At 43.2% G+C, this 17,241-nt stretch overlaps 1 protein-coding gene across 2 annotated transcripts in view; it reads left to right on the top strand.

The window, feature by feature from the left end:
• The window catches only part of AGBL1 (AGBL carboxypeptidase 1), a 265,166-nt gene that overhangs the window by 11,179 nt on the left and 236,746 nt on the right, over positions 1-17,241 (top strand). For both annotated transcript variants that reach the window (XM_066196254.1, XM_066196253.1), the window contains exons 2-5: positions 8,124-8,187; positions 9,479-9,625; positions 10,759-10,890; positions 13,254-13,347. In XM_066196254.1, the coding sequence (XP_066052351.1) occupies positions 8,124-8,187; positions 9,479-9,625; positions 10,759-10,890; positions 13,254-13,347 (437 nt within the window). The remainder of the gene's footprint in view (positions 1-8,123; positions 8,188-9,478; positions 9,626-10,758; positions 10,891-13,253; positions 13,348-17,241) is intronic.

Below are 17,241 nucleotides of genomic sequence, written 5' to 3'. Positions count from 1 at the left end.
AGTAACAGCAAAAGTAATATAAAATATAGGAATAAATCCAAGACACAGCAATAAACAGTAGGGGCTGGCATGCATATAGAATTCATTGTGCAAGAATGGTTAATGCCTTACAGAAAGTTAATAAGAGAGTGTGAAAGGCATATGCTAGGATAATCTTGGCATTAAAATAAAAATAGAATAAAAAGAGCAAAAAAGAGAATAATGTAATGTTAAATCCAGTCAAAATCTTTAGGTGTCATAGGTAACTTATTGTGAAATAAGAGATAAAACCTGGGAGAATTTATCTGCAGTAGAAATTACAGAAAGAACATTAGAAATATTCAAAAGAAAGTCTAAAAGCCTTTTGCAGAATATCACGTGTTTTGATTTATCTCAAAGTTTCCTCATTCTTTTAACACTTCCAATTTGACAGAAGCATTTGAGGGTTATATAATAATGTGTTTTACCACTGTTTCTGCATAATAAAGTAATTGCACTATTAGAGGCGCATTAGTGAGAGGAGCAAGTGACACAAAGGAACTTTGTAGCAGGAGGAGCTTCTGCATAAGGACAAGCTTTTCTTTGAGAACACTGAGAGAACTTTGGCATGAAAAAAGAAAGAGAGAAAAAAAGTTTACTTTTTTTTATGGTTTACTTTGCCAACAGTATCCAAGATATTGCAGTCTGTCAGGGCATAATTCATGCAGATATCTGGGTGTGAATATATTTTATTGGAGGGACGCACTAATAACGAGGCACTGAGGTGAACAACCTTGCTCTGAATTTAGGGGAAACACCTTTGAGTCTTTTTGACACAGTAGGTAAAACATCCTTTAGAAAAAGATCAGGTCATGGTCTATGTGCTTCCTAATTCCTGTATGGATTAATTCAGTGTAGTCCCTTGGCACAAGGATGAATCTCTTTTCAAATAGCTCTGGGACCCACTGGTGGAGTCCTCTTTCTTCTCCCAAACTGGCATCAGTATTCCTTGCAGGGAATTTATTTTTCTGCTGCACTTACTTCTGGGAAGTTGGGATGAAAAGACTGATCTCAGGGAAGGAAAATTTTGAACTCCTTACAAATAGATGGAAGTAAGTCTGTGACCGAGGGCCGCAGTACTTCCGTGCACACAGTGTTTCTGCTTCATTTTGTTATAATAAATATCCTGGCTCTGCCAGCTATCCTCTTAGCTATGGACTAAGTGAATTTCCCACCACAGGGTGATATTTCCCACCAGGAAAATAAGAAGCAATCTGATCTTGGTGAGGGATGCTATTGGGCAGGTGTTAGGTAATATTTGTGAGGAAGTATGTGATCCTCTGATGCAAGGTGTTATGTTAGTGCATTAAATTTTGTAAGATTCCTTGGCACAGATGATTTTCATCATGTTATTCACCAAGTGATTTTGGCTAGAGATCAGCTTAAGCCAAGCTGTTTCATCTCAACACCTTCAGTGTTTTGAAGACATTAGGCTGCAAGTTTGCAATTTTCCCATCTCTGCCTTGAAGTAGTTCAGTCCTGCAGAGTGTATCTTTTGAGAAGAGGTCGTGAAGCTCAGTGAAGAGGAGCAAAGCCCTGTCCATTTGCGTGTTAGAAGTTTGCTTTGAAGCACTACTCCTGCTCACTTGGATGACTTGCCAGCCACTGTGAGGGGTTGGAATCACAGCACCCAGCCGTGATCTGCTGTGTTATTGTAAAAGATGCTGCAGGTTATCACACCCAAGTGCAAACAAAGGTGAAAAACCCCAGACCTTCAGGTCGTTGCAAGCCATGAAAAAAGCCACTCACCTGATTGCAGCAGGCCAGAGGAAGGGACATTTTAAATGAGTCTTTGGTATATTTTCTGATATAAACCCCACAATTTCTGCTTTGGGCTTGGTGTGATGTGGAACATCAGTAGGAAAAGAAACGTCTCCCACTTGGCTCAGTGGGGTGCTTGCCATGGCTCACAGGGGTGGCTAGGGCCAGCCAGAGGGACTTGTCTCCAAGGCTTGGGAACAGGAGCAAGAAGTTGCCGGGCCACGTGTCCTGTCCCTGGAGGCCCCTTGGCTGCCCCGGGTACAGTTTGAGGGCTACGTGATCCCCCACAGCTGCGGACGCCTTTCTCCCAGGATTAAAGAGGTCACTCAGGACACTCCCAGAGCTGCAAGGTCCTCCTCTCTGAGGCTTTAAATAGCCCCTTTTCCTTCCATGTCTCCTCTGAGTTTCCTGGCTTGCTCAGGCCTATCTGACTTCTGAGAAGAGGAAATCCATATTTGGAAAAAGAAATGAAATGTACTGTTTACCACAGAGGATGGTGACTCCTGTGGTGATGCTGAGGATGTTTGGATGGTTATTTTGGCAGCAGGGGCAGCTTGACCATAATTTCTTGGGATCCTTCTAAAGCTGGATAATGGTAGTATTGTTAAGAAGGTGCTCCATTTATGCCAAAATTAAGGCTATAATAATTTCAACTGGAATCATCCCTTACTCTGTGGTTGCCTACTGATATTTCAGAGGTCTCTGAACCCTTTTTTCCACCTCGGAAATAATGATTTTTTCCTCCCATAAACCTCCATGTAACAAATACTGTGGACCTTCCAACAAGAAGAAATCACGCTTAGCTGGCTGAATATTGAGGCTGAGGATGGGAGCATACAGACAAGAAACTCTCTAGGGTATTTTACTCTCTTATTTAAATGTGAATTTTTAGTGCCTCTTAAATTAGAAAAAGCAATTTACTCTGACAAAGCATGGAACATAAGGCACCAAACCTGGCTGCACAGTTATTGTAAGGCTGGATAGTCAGCTGTGGGAAGGAGATATCCAGCTGGCAAACCCATAATGCCAGTGGTGAGTGGCTGTGCCCAGCAGTTTGAGCTGGTAGGCACCTTGCTGGCAGAGGACTCTCTGATTTAAGCATTAAGAGGGTAATTAGAACCCAATATTTTCTAGAGGTCTCAGGTGACAGTGAGGACTAATGCTGCTCAGCCTCTAACCTGCTCTTGATTTTAGCCAGTATTAATTTTGAATCAGAATTTCTCTTCAATAGGCTTCAAGTACAGAGAGTGAGAAATCTGACTTGCAGATGTAAGTCTCATTACACTGGCAGTTGGGCTGCTGACTGCTATTTGTGTGAGCAAATTTATTAAGGGAAGGAGAAGAGAGGAGGATATATTTTGGACAGGTCAAACCCCGCTTCCATATTTAGAAACAGGCTATTTTAAAACAAACAAACAAATAAACAAACAAATCCTGGAACTGGATATCCTATTCCTTAGTCTCACTAAAGAAGACGCAAACAAACAGGTCTCGAAGTTTTTTAGCCCAGTGCAGCAGTACCTTTTCTTTAAAATTAGACCATTTTGTTTTGCTGTTTGTTTGGGAGATTTTTCCTAAGCAGACACAGAGTTTTGTGAGACAATTCAACAATTAATTTAAAAAGATGTATTGGTAGAAACCATGTTATGTGTTGCCTTGCAAGAGCGACTTCTTTCATTTTGCATTCATTATTTTTGTGATTGGAATGACTGCTTTGTATTTCTTCCCTCAAATAAAATATTTATTAGTAAATCTCGCACTGCACAAATTAATGCTGTTTGATTTCTTTCTGGGCGTCCTCCTTTTTTTCACCATTAATGCTTAGACTCCCAACAAACCCTCTTAGTAGATTGTGTGTCTCATTCAGGGAAATACTTGCCTTTGGGCAAAAGACACAAAAGCCCAAAAGACTGAGTTTATGGGGAGTTTTTGTTTGAAGGCAGTGCTGGAAGGGGGATGGCAGGACACGAAAAATCCCAACCCTCTGTTGGGTTTCGGAGTCTTGTGGAAAAAATCCCCAGAGACTTCCCTGAGGTTACCTGTTACTGTGGCTTAGTAGCAATTTCATAATCTTGTCTTGAGTAAATAACAGCTGTCTTGGCTTGTTCCCAGGAGCAGAACAAGGAGACAGGAGCTGTTCCCTGCTCAATCGTGGGTCAGTGAAATAATCCGAGCTGCCAGTCAGAAATGTTGGGATCGAGCTGTTGTCCTCCAAGCCCAATGTCACCAATTAATCACTTGCTGCCTGTAATGTATCAATGACGACGTGCTGGGGTATTTTTTTATTCCTGGCTTTCTCCATCCTCCTGCTGTTTATCTCTGAGGAGCTTCTGCCAAGCTAACCCCAGTGTTTCAGGGATTAATTCCCAGAAAAAGCTCAGAGAGGAGCTCTCAGCCAGGAGCTGATTAAATACATCTGAGCTCAGCCCTGTGATACTCCTGGTTGGGTGAGGAAGACAGGATGCTTTGCTGGAGTAAGGCTAAGAGAGATGAGGGGCTCTGACCAAAAAGTACAGCCATGCTTGATATTTAAAGTGATGGTTTTGCTACTTTAACCTTTGTCCAGCCACAAGCTGTGACAGGCAACTATAGGCTGTTGTTAATAGGTAACAATTTGGCTCTAATTTTAAATCCTTTTAGTGAAATCCTGCAGGAGGTCAGCAATTTTGTAATCTAACTTAAGCCTCTGGTAACTTTTCTCTTATTCCACCCGTATACAACAAATGCATCTTCATTAGTCTGTGCACATGTAGATGCTGTATCTAGCATTTGTAAGTGCTGGCAGGAATGGAAAATACTTAGCAAGAGGAATTTTACTTTTCTCCTCTCTTTGGTTATGGTTTGTTCTTAAACCATCAAACATGCCTTTCAATAAAAATAACTAATGTGTTTATTTTTACCAGAGCTGGGTAAGAAATTTACATTAAAGAAATTACTCTATTCATCTTTTTTAGATCAGGCACAAGTTGTGATTTTCTTATTTGTACTTACTGTTCAAAAAGATTTACTGAATATTTTTTATGAATGAATATGTTGGCAATTCATCCACAAAGAGTTTGTTATGTGTATTAATTTAAACAATCGATTCTAATGGATTTCAATGTCCAAATATCTTTGATGATTTTGAAAACCTGAAGCTAATTAGTCAAAATCTAAGCTGTTTCTTTTCTAGGGGCAAGCTGTCATCTAGCAAGACAATAGCAACTTCAGGGTTTTTTTTTTCCCCCTCTGTGTCATCTTGCTATTATAAATTAGAGCTGTGCTCTTCTGCAGAAGTCTGCATTATTCAGTGGTGCCACTAAAGTTAGTGGGAAATATGTTAGAATTTGTAACGGGACTGGGGTTTTATCCAGTGTTTCAGCCAACACATGACTCATCCAACTCCTTCAGTAGTACGCAGAACGAAGGGGAGCAATGAGGCACCAACACAGAATTTTAGTGTTAAAATATCAAGAGTAAACACTCAGGTAAAATATTTGGCAATATCACCCAGCTTTAATTTTCACATTTTAAAGGTCGATCTTTCATGTTCCCTCAAGTTCTTTGTTTGCCTGAGTCCCTGGATAAAGTGCATGGAAAGTCAGAGGATATCTTATGTCATCACTATTTGTGTTAATGGCTTAGGAACCCACAATCCAATCAGTTAAAATAAACAACCCAGTGTAATAGGAGCATAAATCAATGAAGACTTCATTACTGAAACCTTAATGTGTAATCCATCCACCTACAGAGGAAAGGGATACTGAGAGGCAGCAAGACAAAACCAGAGGACAGCCTGATTTAGGCAACCCTGATATTTAAAAAGGTGTTGAGAACAGTAAGTCTTCCTGGAGTTAGTAAATTTGATGGATGCTCATCACTCCTGACAACTGCCCCTGACTATTAAGTCCCTATGCTAAAAAATGCCAAGAAACTCTTGGAGAGAGAGCTCTGAATGTTCTTTGTTTAGTCTGTGAGACTTGAGCCAGCTGAAATGAACAAAGACATGAATTAGGAAGATTAACATAGGGCTAAAACTATATATCTTACCCAAAAGTAATGCTGCTCAGAACTGCTCTGACCCTGTTGCAGACTGTCCTCTCTGTGTGGTCCCTTGAGCCAGTGGCACAAATCTGGACTCCTCTAAGGCCAGGGTGGCAATACTTGGTGACAAGTGTTACTGGATTTCATTAAAGCCTCGTATTCTGTTTGTCTTGGCTCTGAAAGGAGCAGGAATCCTATCACACCAAGCCTTTTGATTTCAACATTGCTCATAAAAGGGCTGAACTTTTATGTTCAGTGCTGAGATCTCTGCTTGCTGAGTTAATAACGAATAGAAACAGCAGGCTCTCTGTCTGGGCATGGGCCAGCTCTGAGGTGGGGATGAGACAGGTGCCTTGCCTGTGGATTTTAGCTAAGAGCAAAAGCAAATTGAGCCTGGAGAAAGCCATCAGTGCTCACAGACCCTCCTCCACTGAGTCTTCATTTCAGAAGTGATCCTCTGCCTGTTTGCTCCAACCTCATCTGACTTTTCTTCCTTCTTCCTTCCCCTTTCCTGACCACATCTTGCTCTTTTCTCTCATTCCCCTGCTGACACCGCTTGTCTCTGTGGCTCACTTGGAATATATATTGAGCGGTGAATGGTTGGTAGCAGCGGTAATTGACCAAAACCAGTATCATGGGAAACCTTGTTTTTCAGCGATTTGGAATTTGTTTTTCTTAACAATTATGACCAAAAAAACCCAAACAAACAAACAAACCCCCCCCCCCCCCAACCAAACAAAACCCCCCCCCAAAACCCCCCAAAAAACAAAAACCAAACACCAAAAATCTAAGAATACACACAAGATTTGAGATACAGAAGCTAGGAAACATTGGCACTGATGTAGTGATTCCATGCAGAAAATGGCATGTATAGACAGAAGGAGATTTGGTTGCAGGGAGTTGCCAAGCATCCTACAGGATTTCTGTGACTGGGATGGAAATCTGTTTCTCCAGGCTGGCAGTCACCTACTCTGACTGCAGACTGATCAATTTCCTGCTTCATCCCCAAGTCTCATCCAATGCATACCCTCCCCAGCTGTAACAAAGGAGGAGGGATGAACTGCAGCTCCCTAATTAGCTACACAATCCTCAGCACCTTGCCAGCTTGTGCTGCGACTGTTTCAGGGATCCATTGGGAAAAAAAGGGTCTATTTGTATTAGTAGTCATTATTACAGATCTGAATCAGATTTTCCCTAATATTCTTTCTAGAGTTTCTTTTTGCCAGGTTTTATTTCTCAACTCCATGTCTTAAATATACAGTTGCATAATCTTAAATATGTCAGAGAATGGTTGAATCAATTTGACTGGTAAAATGATCACATACATCTAGAACAGATACCAGGTTAGTTTGAGTTACGAGGTAGGTTAAGTTTCTGAAGCAGTTAAACATTCAGAAATATAGGAGCCATATATTTGTGAGATGTTATCTTACTGTCATAATTTAATTGCAAATAAAATGATTCTGTTATAGTTTGTGTGATCCTAAGGTTCTTTGGGACCAAGGCTATTCAAATGCAAGTTTTGCATAGTATTAGAAATTTTTATGGTGTTGTATCTGTTCAGAAGTAAAGACATCCAGGTCTTAACCCAAATCACCCAAATTGCAATATGGACTGGTGATTAATTCTTGAATCACAACGTGAAATCTGTTTGGGGGAGGATTAAAGAAGAGGTCTAGTGTATCACACAGATGGATGGTAGATATCATGTGTTTCCTTCTCCTCAAGTGCATTATATCTTATTTCCTCTAATGCAAAATTTAAAGTGACGCTAAAGCAGAATGTGTCATGTCAAAGTGTGGTGGAAACTTGGTCTTAAAATTAAATTATATTAGTTAAAAAATAAGCTTAGGAATTTTTCTTCTCATATTCAAGGCTTCCACGTGGTTGTGGCTGCAAAGACAGGAGAATTTTCTTGTAGATGGGATTAATATAATTTAAATATATTGTTCATCAACTCCAGTAATAAGAGATGCTCTCATGGAAAAACACCTCACATTTGCATTTCTATTGGATACAGAATTTCCTCAACTTTGGGGTAGCCAGATCAAACCAATAAATAGAGTTTTAGTTTGTTATTTAGATGCAAGTTCTACAGAAATGCTACTGTGTATTAAATACTGTGTAGAATGATATGTTAGAGGCTTTTAAAATGTGTCATCAATATGTTTCCAAAAATTCGCTGTCCAGATAACACAAAAATGCTCAGTATCCAAACAAGGATCTCAGTGCCTCTGCACTTCATGATGAACTGCAGCCCTGTGTAGGACAAAGTGTCATGTTCTGAATTGATCTGTAAATTTGGTGTGTTTCCATTCCAGAGCTCCTGTGACAAGGATGTCATCCTGAACATTCTCAGTGTCCTCACTGACTTGCTGTCTTTGGGTAAGGAAACAAAGATCTGGGGCAATGGCTGTGGGCTAGGACAGAAAGGGGGTCCTCAAGTAAGTCAGGGAAGTCATACTTGCATTCAAACTTGACCAGGTGTTTGCAAGGTGAAAAAAATATAAATTTTATCTATAGATGAGAAGTCCTTACTCCTGTGTTTGGAAAGCTGAGCTTATTCAAAGTGTTTAAGAAATAAAAAGAGACTCAGAGAAAGTTTCAGTTTTTTCTTTCTAGTTTCGAAGATGCCCATGGGCTGCAAAGTATTTCCTAATCTCTGGCAGTCAACTACTGGAAATGTTCACCAGTGCCATTGGAGAGAGGTCTGTGAGACAGGGAAAGGAACCTGACTTTTCAGAGCCCAGGGACCCTCTAATGCAGAGGGTTCAGCCTCTCTCCAGAAGGCACTTCTACCTTGGGGCTGCAGGGAATGGATGTCACTTTATGTGCTCAAAGCTGCATGGAAAAAATGAGTGTATTGGAAAAAGAACTGGGAAAAAAAAAAAATCAGGTGCCTTTTCCTTTCTGCTCCACCACAAAAATGTCATCTGCTAAACAATTCCCAACCCAACTAAGCTGCTAGGCTGTGGCGGCTGCGTTGGTGAGTGCTGGATCCTCCTGGTTCCCCCACTCCTGGAAGCCCCACCAGAGACATCACCTGTCCATCTGGGCCTCTCTTTTGGAGCCCTGCAGCCCTGCTCCTTGCATCCTGCAAGGATGGCCCTCGTGGAGAATAGAGGATCCTGCTCTTCTCTAGGAACTGAATGAGCAGCATCCCCCAAGCACAGAGCCTGGATCAGTGTTTGTTAACACACTGAGGCTCCCAGGGTTGGAGTGTGATTTCTTTGGAGACCTACATTTATTTGAAAGCTGTCCCCAAGGCTTCCCTAGGATTCCTTTTCATTTGGCAGAAGCCCAGTGCAGCTTTAGTTCTTTCCTTGTTTAATTTCCAGTATCTAAGAAAAGATCACTGAGCCTTTTGCTGCTTTGAAACCTGTCGGTGTCTCTGCTTATTCCTCTCTGCCACGTTTCAGTGCACACTGAAAAACTTCTGCAGCACGTGGGTTTGGAGAGCCCACGACTGTGGTGGTGACAGGAGCAGAGCCCACAGTTCCACCACCCATGTCTCCAGTCTGGGGACACCAGAGATTCATGGCCAGTTCTGCAAATGCTTGTGCGTTCACGGCACTCAAATTTTGTCTGAATGCCATGGAAACTCCAAGTGCTCTTTGCAGACTGAGGGTTTGTGACAGGAAGGGATGCTCTGAGCAGTCTCTCCTCTCTTCCCCAGGCACTGGACGAAGAATTCACTACGTGGTCAGCAAAGGGGGCAGTGAGGCTTTGCTGCAGGCCCTGGCCACGGCTGCCCGGACAGAGCCCCTTGACCATGGCACCCTCCTGCCCCTGCTGCGCCTGCTGGCCAGGGTGGGCCAACGAGGTACTGCTGAGGGCTGGGGGGCTTCTGGAGGGGGGTCAGAAATCAGGATAACCTCATTGTGGCCTTCCAGTAGCTAAAGGGTGTGATGGTACTGGCTCCTTTTTCTGCCAAGGTCGGGATTAATACATGAAGGTCATAGTTTCATGTTCGAACTCGGTGTTTATTGTTTCTTATCTATATTACAGTCTTACTAACAAGTCAAAAAACAAAGGTAAAATGGAGTACCTCTAACTCTTTCCAAGGTTATTTAAGTGCTAATCCCCCAATAACAAGGTGACAGCTATATTATTTATATTTCCGACCCAATAATGACCACCCAAGGCCCGCAATGTGGACCATTTTCACCCAATTAATGAAAACCACCTAAACACATGAAGAAGAAGGAAGAAGAAGGTGAAGAAGAAGGACTTAGACAATGCCCTAAATCCCCCATCTTGCCCCATATATTACTATATACTAAAATCTCAAAACTAAGTTTTTCACCCTGTGAAATCACACAATACTATTCAAACTACACACCCGCAACCCCAGTGCTATCACTCAACTTTGGAAGCCTGTTCTACAGCCTCAGGTCAAATGTAGTGCATGCCTGAGGGTCAGGGCCCCTCATCACAGAAAGCCTGAAATTTTCAGCCTCCAGAGTTCCAATAAAAGGGGACAGACATTTTAGTAGGCCCTGCTGGTACAGGGCAAGGAGTAATGGTTTTAAACTGAGAGATGATGGGTTTAGATAAGATGAAAGGAAGAAATATTTCATGATAAGGATGGTGATAGGCACTGGCATGCATTGCCCAGAGAGGTGGTGGATGCCTCATCCTTGGAAACCTTGAGGATCAGGTTGGACAGGGCTCTGAGCAACCTTGTCTGGTCCAAGTCATTGCAAGGGGCTTGTACTGGGTAGCCTTTAAAGGTCTTTTTCAATCCAGACTATTTTTTGTTTCATATATGGTGACTCACAGTAAACCCTCTGTTTTTCTGTTTTCAGTGAAATTAATATTGATTTAACTCATTGATAAAATTGAATGCCTTTCTTACAGGATTTTGAGTTACAAGGCTTAATAAACGTATGTTTAACAGCACAGCTACAATGACCTGGCCTTTGCAATAATATAATTCTCCTTTGCTTTACACAGATAGGAAGTTTGGGCTTAAAGTGCAGAAGGCAGAAGCCACTGATGTAATACTGAGCTTGACAAGAAAAGACCTTGGCCACCCCCTGCACCTCACCCACTGCCTCTGGGTCCTGCGTGTTTGTGCTTCGAATGGTGAGTGCCAGGATTTCCCTCTTCTCTTCTGTGTGACAACCACCAGGGTTCTTTTTTAGTCATTTCAATGCAAAGAAACATAATTTCTGGTAGGGTTAGTGCCTGCATGCACCATTAATATACAGAAAAGCACAAAAGCCAGAACAACCTTAGAAAAAGGTGCTCCTCAAGGGACCTATGCAGCCTTTACAGTGCATTTCATCTGCGAGCTATGGAAATAAAAGTGCTGTAGTGAAAAATATTCATGGCAAAGATCTCCAATTCTGGAATATAGACAATCAATTCTTTTGCTCTGAGACTTGAGTACCTTAAGTCTCTACACAGTTCCCATTACCATAACAGCCAAATGTCTCACTGTTGTTGATTGTATTGAACCTCAGAGCAGCTCCATGAGGGTGGAGAAGCAGAGGGAGATAGAAATCTGTTACTTATTCAAGGTCCCCCAGGAAGCTGATATTAGATCCTGGTCTTCTGACTAGTATCCCCTCAGATGTGCACTCTCCCAGCTTTTCTTGCTTGGCAATGCCCTCAAGTTAAATGATTCAAGCAATGGGATTTCCAGTATTCTCTCTGGGATCATTACAGATTCACAGAGGCTTTCCGTGCTATAAAGCACTGAGCTCGTCAGCACAAATTTCCTTTTGCTCACTCTAACCCTTTCCTCTCCTTCCCTACATCCCTCACCCAGCAGATAACTCTTGATGGCCATGCTGTCTGCAGTCTGCTGTGTGCATCCAGAGATTTAGCTCCCCTGGCCCCCAGCCCTGCAGGTCCCTTCTGCCTGGACAGGAGTTGGCTTCATGCTTTGGGCTTCCTCAGGCAAGCAGCCAAGCCTCAACACTCAACCCCTCTCCCCATGATAAGCAGTATTTGAAAGTCTGAGTGTGGCAAAAAATGCAGCCAAAGCCAGAAGATGAAATGTGCCATTATTTGGTTTTCACAGCTGTGCAGTAACCCAGTGCTGCCTCTCACCCAAAATGATGATCTGCCTACTTGCCTGCTCCCTGCTTCAGTGCAGCTGCACTCAGCTCAGCTGCTGTTTCTGTAGAGGTTTTGGGATGCACACAGCAGCCTGACCTCCTTTCTGTTAACGTCAGACCCCAGAACCCCAGCTCTGGTCCTTTGCTGGAGCATCTCTCTTACTCCAGGTATCTCCAGCACTGCCCATTAATAACTTTGGCTTTGTGGGTTCTGTGGCCCTGCTGGGAATCTGCAGGGGAGGTGAGGTGAAAATCTGTGTGGGTGTGATATCAAACCAGGGGATTACATGTTCCCAACCTTAAAAATGATGGAATGGAACTTAAGGGAAGCCAGAACAATACAAAGTTCTCTAGAGTGCTTAGGTATGAAAGCACTAAAGATGAGTCCTTGTCTCACCTCCTGCCCCACTCTGGGTTGCTCCTTTCACTGCCACCAGATGTTTATGGCTGCTCACATCCTGCTCAGGAGCAGGATGAGTTTGAGCAGCCTTGTCCACCACCCTGTCTCTAATGAATTGCCAGCCAATGTGAATGTAGCTGGCAGGCCTTGCAAGGCTTTCCATCACAGGACAGCTTGGCAGGGACATGGTAGGACAGCAGGAGATGATGGGCCCTCTGGCAGCTCTCTGATGGCCACTGGGCAATATCTACAAAACAGCCAAAACCCAGCAGTGGGCAGGCAGCCAGGGCTCCTTCTGGCTGCTGTTGATTACTGATCCTTTCACCTTAGTCGCTTCCGTTTAATATTTCAGGGCTGTATTTGTTCCTTCATTACACTGAGATATCCTGTCTCATAGAGGGGAGGTCTGGCTGAACACCTAGCCTGTGCATTAGGTATTGAAACTGATTGCAAAATCTATCTATAAAAGTTGCTAGTGTGTTAAAAAGTGAAGGATGAAAAGGAAAATTGGCCTAGCTGAAATTAAACTGCATTCAGAAGCCTCCCAAATCCACTTCCACTCTGCTGAATAATAGCACAGAAAGAAAACTCTGCCCTTTAAGCCCCTATGAAATGAATTGTCCTTACTGAGTTGAAATGTAGGAAATGTGTGATGAATTTGAGCTCTGTCATTTCTTTCTGGGAGAAAACCCTGTTTAATTATGATTTGTTCTCTGGAGAGTACAATGTCTACAGGAAAAGGGGCTTTGGGGAAATTGGGAAAGAGCTGCAGGACTAGTTTTGCACCTGATTTTGGCTCAGGTTGTGTCCACAGACAGCTTTGTGCTTCGCATTCTGTGTTTGTAAGGGGACCCGTGAAGTCCAGATGGGAGCCCAGAAAGCTCATAGCCCCAGGGGCAGCTACTCTTCCCCACATCTCTACTAAGCAATGTTTGCCAGCTGCCTGCTTCAGAGCTGACTGCTTTTTCCTTTTATTGCCATAGTTACCACGGGAACTATGCTTGGCATCAATGGAGCCATGGAGCTGCTTTTCCAAGTCATCACTCCCTACAGCAAGAGGCATGTCAGGACGGTCAGGTAGGCAGTAGCCCCAAGGGAACTCATCTTTCCAGGACAGCAAGAAATAAAATTTTGGCTCCACTTGAAGAGGCAAAAGAATCAGAAATGTATGCAGTTTCCACTCACTTTGAATCTGCAGGGTTTTTTAAGAGGCAGAAATAGTTCCCTGAGGGACACGTTAATGCTGTGATTCATCATATGATTCATGCTGGTGGCCCTTTATTTGTAGTGTGCCCTAGACAGCGATGGCAGTTTGATCGCAAGGTACCCTACTTCATTTCCCAGCCACAACTGGGTTTTGAGAAGCATGTGCTAGCAGCAGACAAACCACTCCTGCCTCCCACTCAGCAAGAACCTCCTGCCACCAGCAGCCTGGGGGTAGGTAGAGTGGAATTGTGGCAGTTCTGCCTCATCCTCCGTTTGCAGAGTCATGACCTGGTCATCATGATATTTTTGAACTATGACAGTTCTTACTAGTATTAATCTGTGTCTGCTTTTAAGCCCATCCCACATATTTCAAATAGTTCTTTTCTGAAGACAGCAAGTCCATTTTATACTTTCATCTTAATGCTGAGTGTTAGTCCCCAAGCTGTCTGTTCTGACCACTTCCTCAGATGCCTTTCAAGGCAAACTTTGTGAGAGCATAATATGTATCTCTGGCTTGCTCTTTAAAAGCAGGAGGAAGAATTTCCTGCTGTGAGCTGTGCCCACACAATCCCCTTTGCTTAAACCACACAGAACCTGCCAGGTCTCCTGCTAGGATATGCAATGGCTTGTGGGGCACAGTCCCTACTTGCTCAGGCACGTGTCAGTAAGGACATGGCAGCATTCAGCCATGGTTTCTGCATGTTCCTGGCATGGGTGAGGTCCATGGCTGGTGATAACTGAGGAAGCAGCTTCAGGGAGAGCACGAGGTGAGAAGGATGAACAGACAGGGCACAACAGTTTGGCCACTGTTTGCTTAGCTGTGCTTGAAGTGGGGGCCAGTCGCCCTGGATGCATTAAATAATGTCCGTCCTGCTGTTACCATCAAAGACTGATAGCAGTTGTCTCAATATCATGAGTTACACAATAACTGGGAAGGAATTTCAATTAATTTCCACCAGCCACCAGTGCTGAAGCTGCGCATCAGCACATGGTAACTACTGTTTGCTAAGTGCAGCTTTCTTCCAGTTGCTCTGCCTACATGTCTGGAGATACACTATTTTTTTTACAGTTTTCTTTTCTAAATAAGATACTGAGGGGGCCCAGCAGATGCACAACTTCCTGCAGCTGCCTTGTTGATGGGAGCCAACTCACTTTTGCCTGTGCTTTTGGCTTTCTAGCACAGTTCCAGGTACCTGGAACTGCTTCATGGCTTCAGTTCTCTCTTAGACAAAGTACCTGAGGTTCCTCTACATGGGGATACCAGGATGTTTCTTACACAGATATTTGGATATTACCCAACTCAAAGAATATTACCGATAAGATATTGTTCCTAGGATATCTGAGCATTCTCCTCAGGCCTCATTTAATAACTAAGATTTAGGCAGCCTGGAGAAATGCTTTATGTAGGGGTGCCCAGGATGAGTTAGACCCAGAGTTGGACTTGGCTTTTGTGGCAACCAAAAGCGATTGATAGGTACAAGCCTGTGCTTAGCTAAGCAAATTCCTCTAAATTCCCTGTTTTCCTTCCTATGGAAGTGTTGGCTGTGATTAGACCAGTGTTAGTTCTGCTTCTGTGATAGGCCAGGATCTGTGTGTGATGGGACTTGGGCTTGTATCAGTTTTCTCTTAAGCAATGGGACTGGCTGCCTAAAGGCTTTTAAAACGAATTTTGTGCAAAAGTGCTTTATTTGCCATTGACTGTTTCCCATAGGGGAAGTGGAAGCCTTGGTATCTGTCACACCTTTCTAGCTGGCTTCTTCCTGAAATACCTTTGGTGATGAAGGGAGTGTTGCTTTAAGTGTAGTCTGTAAACTGCTCTAAAATACTCACTTCTTAGGGAAACAGCCAGAGAAACACGCTGCTTTTGATTTCAGTGATTTCTCATTGTCAATATGTAATGTTTAGCTTTTACTTCCTTTTATCTGTTGTACAAGGATTGTTTTGAATTTTTTGGACATTTTTTTTCCATTTGGAACACAGAGACAAACACCAGAAAAACTCAAAATTGCCCTCAGTAAATCTCATTTTATAGCTAATAAGCCTTTTTATTTATTACTGAAAAGCTTGAATTCATTTTTCATTTGAAAAAACGTGCCTTGTGCATTAATTTTTGTCTACCTGAGATTTCTCAGTGCTAGTTCAGTTTCCTAATTTTCTTTTTATTTCCTAAAATACTTGTGCTCTCCTTAAAACATATTTTTTTTGAGTGTGTAGACAGTGCATACAATCTTTGCTGGAGCCCAGCTCACAGGAAAAGGTGATTTGACTCCCACCTAGTCTTGGTCTGATGAACAAAAACCATAAATCAGCTCAAGCCTGGTGGCCACTATGCTGGCCTGCTCAGGGCTCAGAGGCTGTGCCTTTTGTTTCACAACTAAGGGCAGCTGAGAAGCTCAGTGGCACAGTGGTGACAGCCTGTTTTACATCAGAAGAACCACAGAAGCCTGTTTCGTTTTAAAACACAATTGCAACCCATTAAAAGGCACTAGTTTCTTGTTAGTCAGTGGAGGTTCTGTTTATTTACAGTTCACTTGGAAGTGCGGCTTTCATTGTGGAAAGTGGCTTTAGGAGATATTGTTGGCAAGAATTTAGGTCTTGAGACCAGAAGAACAGACTGTAGACTTGGTTGTAGATCTTCTCTCCCAGCATTAGCAAATGCCTGGAATAGCTGCAGTCTGAAAGCCCTAATCATCCTTGCAGTTCATCAGAAAATGGAGGTGGGTACATGTGGGCAAAATGTCCTAAAACTTTGTGAGGTGATTGGGGTAGGGACCTTATGGATGAGTTTTCTGAGCTGGGAGAAAGCATAAAAAGGAGTCATGTTCTTTGTCGAGCTCAGCATGTGCTCCGAGCTATCTGACACTGGTGCAGCTCTTCCCAAAGTGGATGTGGCTATGCTGAAATTGGGAGAGTGGTATTTTGGTGTGGCTCTTGGTCACAAAACCATCTGCTTCCTTTTGGTTATTGACAGGAAAGTTGTAGGGAGGACCAGCCTCTACCGTGCCTACAGAGGAAAACTCCGATGTTGTCCCAGAAATCCTTGGACCCTCACTTTGCATTTACTCTTGATAGCTTCTCTTCACCTCATAACTTCGTGCCACCATGGTTTGCCTTTTTTGCTGGGAAGGGACAGCCGGCAACTGTGGGAGCTGAGATTACCCTGGGTCTCTGATCAGCTGCCAGGAATGCAGCATTGAAAATGCACCACTTCTCTGGTGGGCACACCCGCCTTCCCCTGTCCTGGGCAGCAGCAGGGCCAAGGTCACTTTAAGTATCTGCCCTGGAGAGTGCCCTGGGAGAGCTATTTATTTAGCCCGCTAAGATGTGGAAACAAGATACATAGTTCTATTTATTTTTCCCAGCGGCAAAGCTCTGGGGTATTTAGAAATAGTCTCCCAGTGCTCCAATTGACCTTCTCTGGGTATGTGCCAAGTAGCTCTGATTCCCCTGAGACTGTGACTCATGGGCTTTACTGGCTCTAGTTAGGCATTTGAGGTCTTCAGCTTGCTGGTGCCATGACTCTGGATCTCTCCAGAACTATCCATATCTGAGGTAAAAGCTGTGTGGAAGAAACATGGAGCTCCCTGAGGGGTAGAGAACTCTTGAGTTAACCACTGTGAAATCCAAGGGAGTCAGAGACTTAAGGCTGTCTTGTCCATCTCTCATGATGCTGTGCTGCAGAGAAGGTTTTCTGATACCTTTTACAGGGACAGTTTAAAATAAAGCCAGATGATGTTCTGCTTTTCTCAGTTCTGTTTATGTCAG

Source organism: Chamaea fasciata, unplaced genomic scaffold (assembly GCF_029207755.1).
Source record: "Chamaea fasciata isolate MVZ Bird 193981 ecotype frontalis unplaced genomic scaffold, bChaFas1.0.hap1 SCAF_14, whole genome shotgun sequence".
NCBI classification, from domain to species: Eukaryota; Metazoa; Chordata; class Aves; order Passeriformes; family Sylviidae; genus Chamaea; species Chamaea fasciata.
Note: the sequence above shows the minus strand (reverse complement) of the source record. Positions and strands in the feature narration are given on the sequence as shown.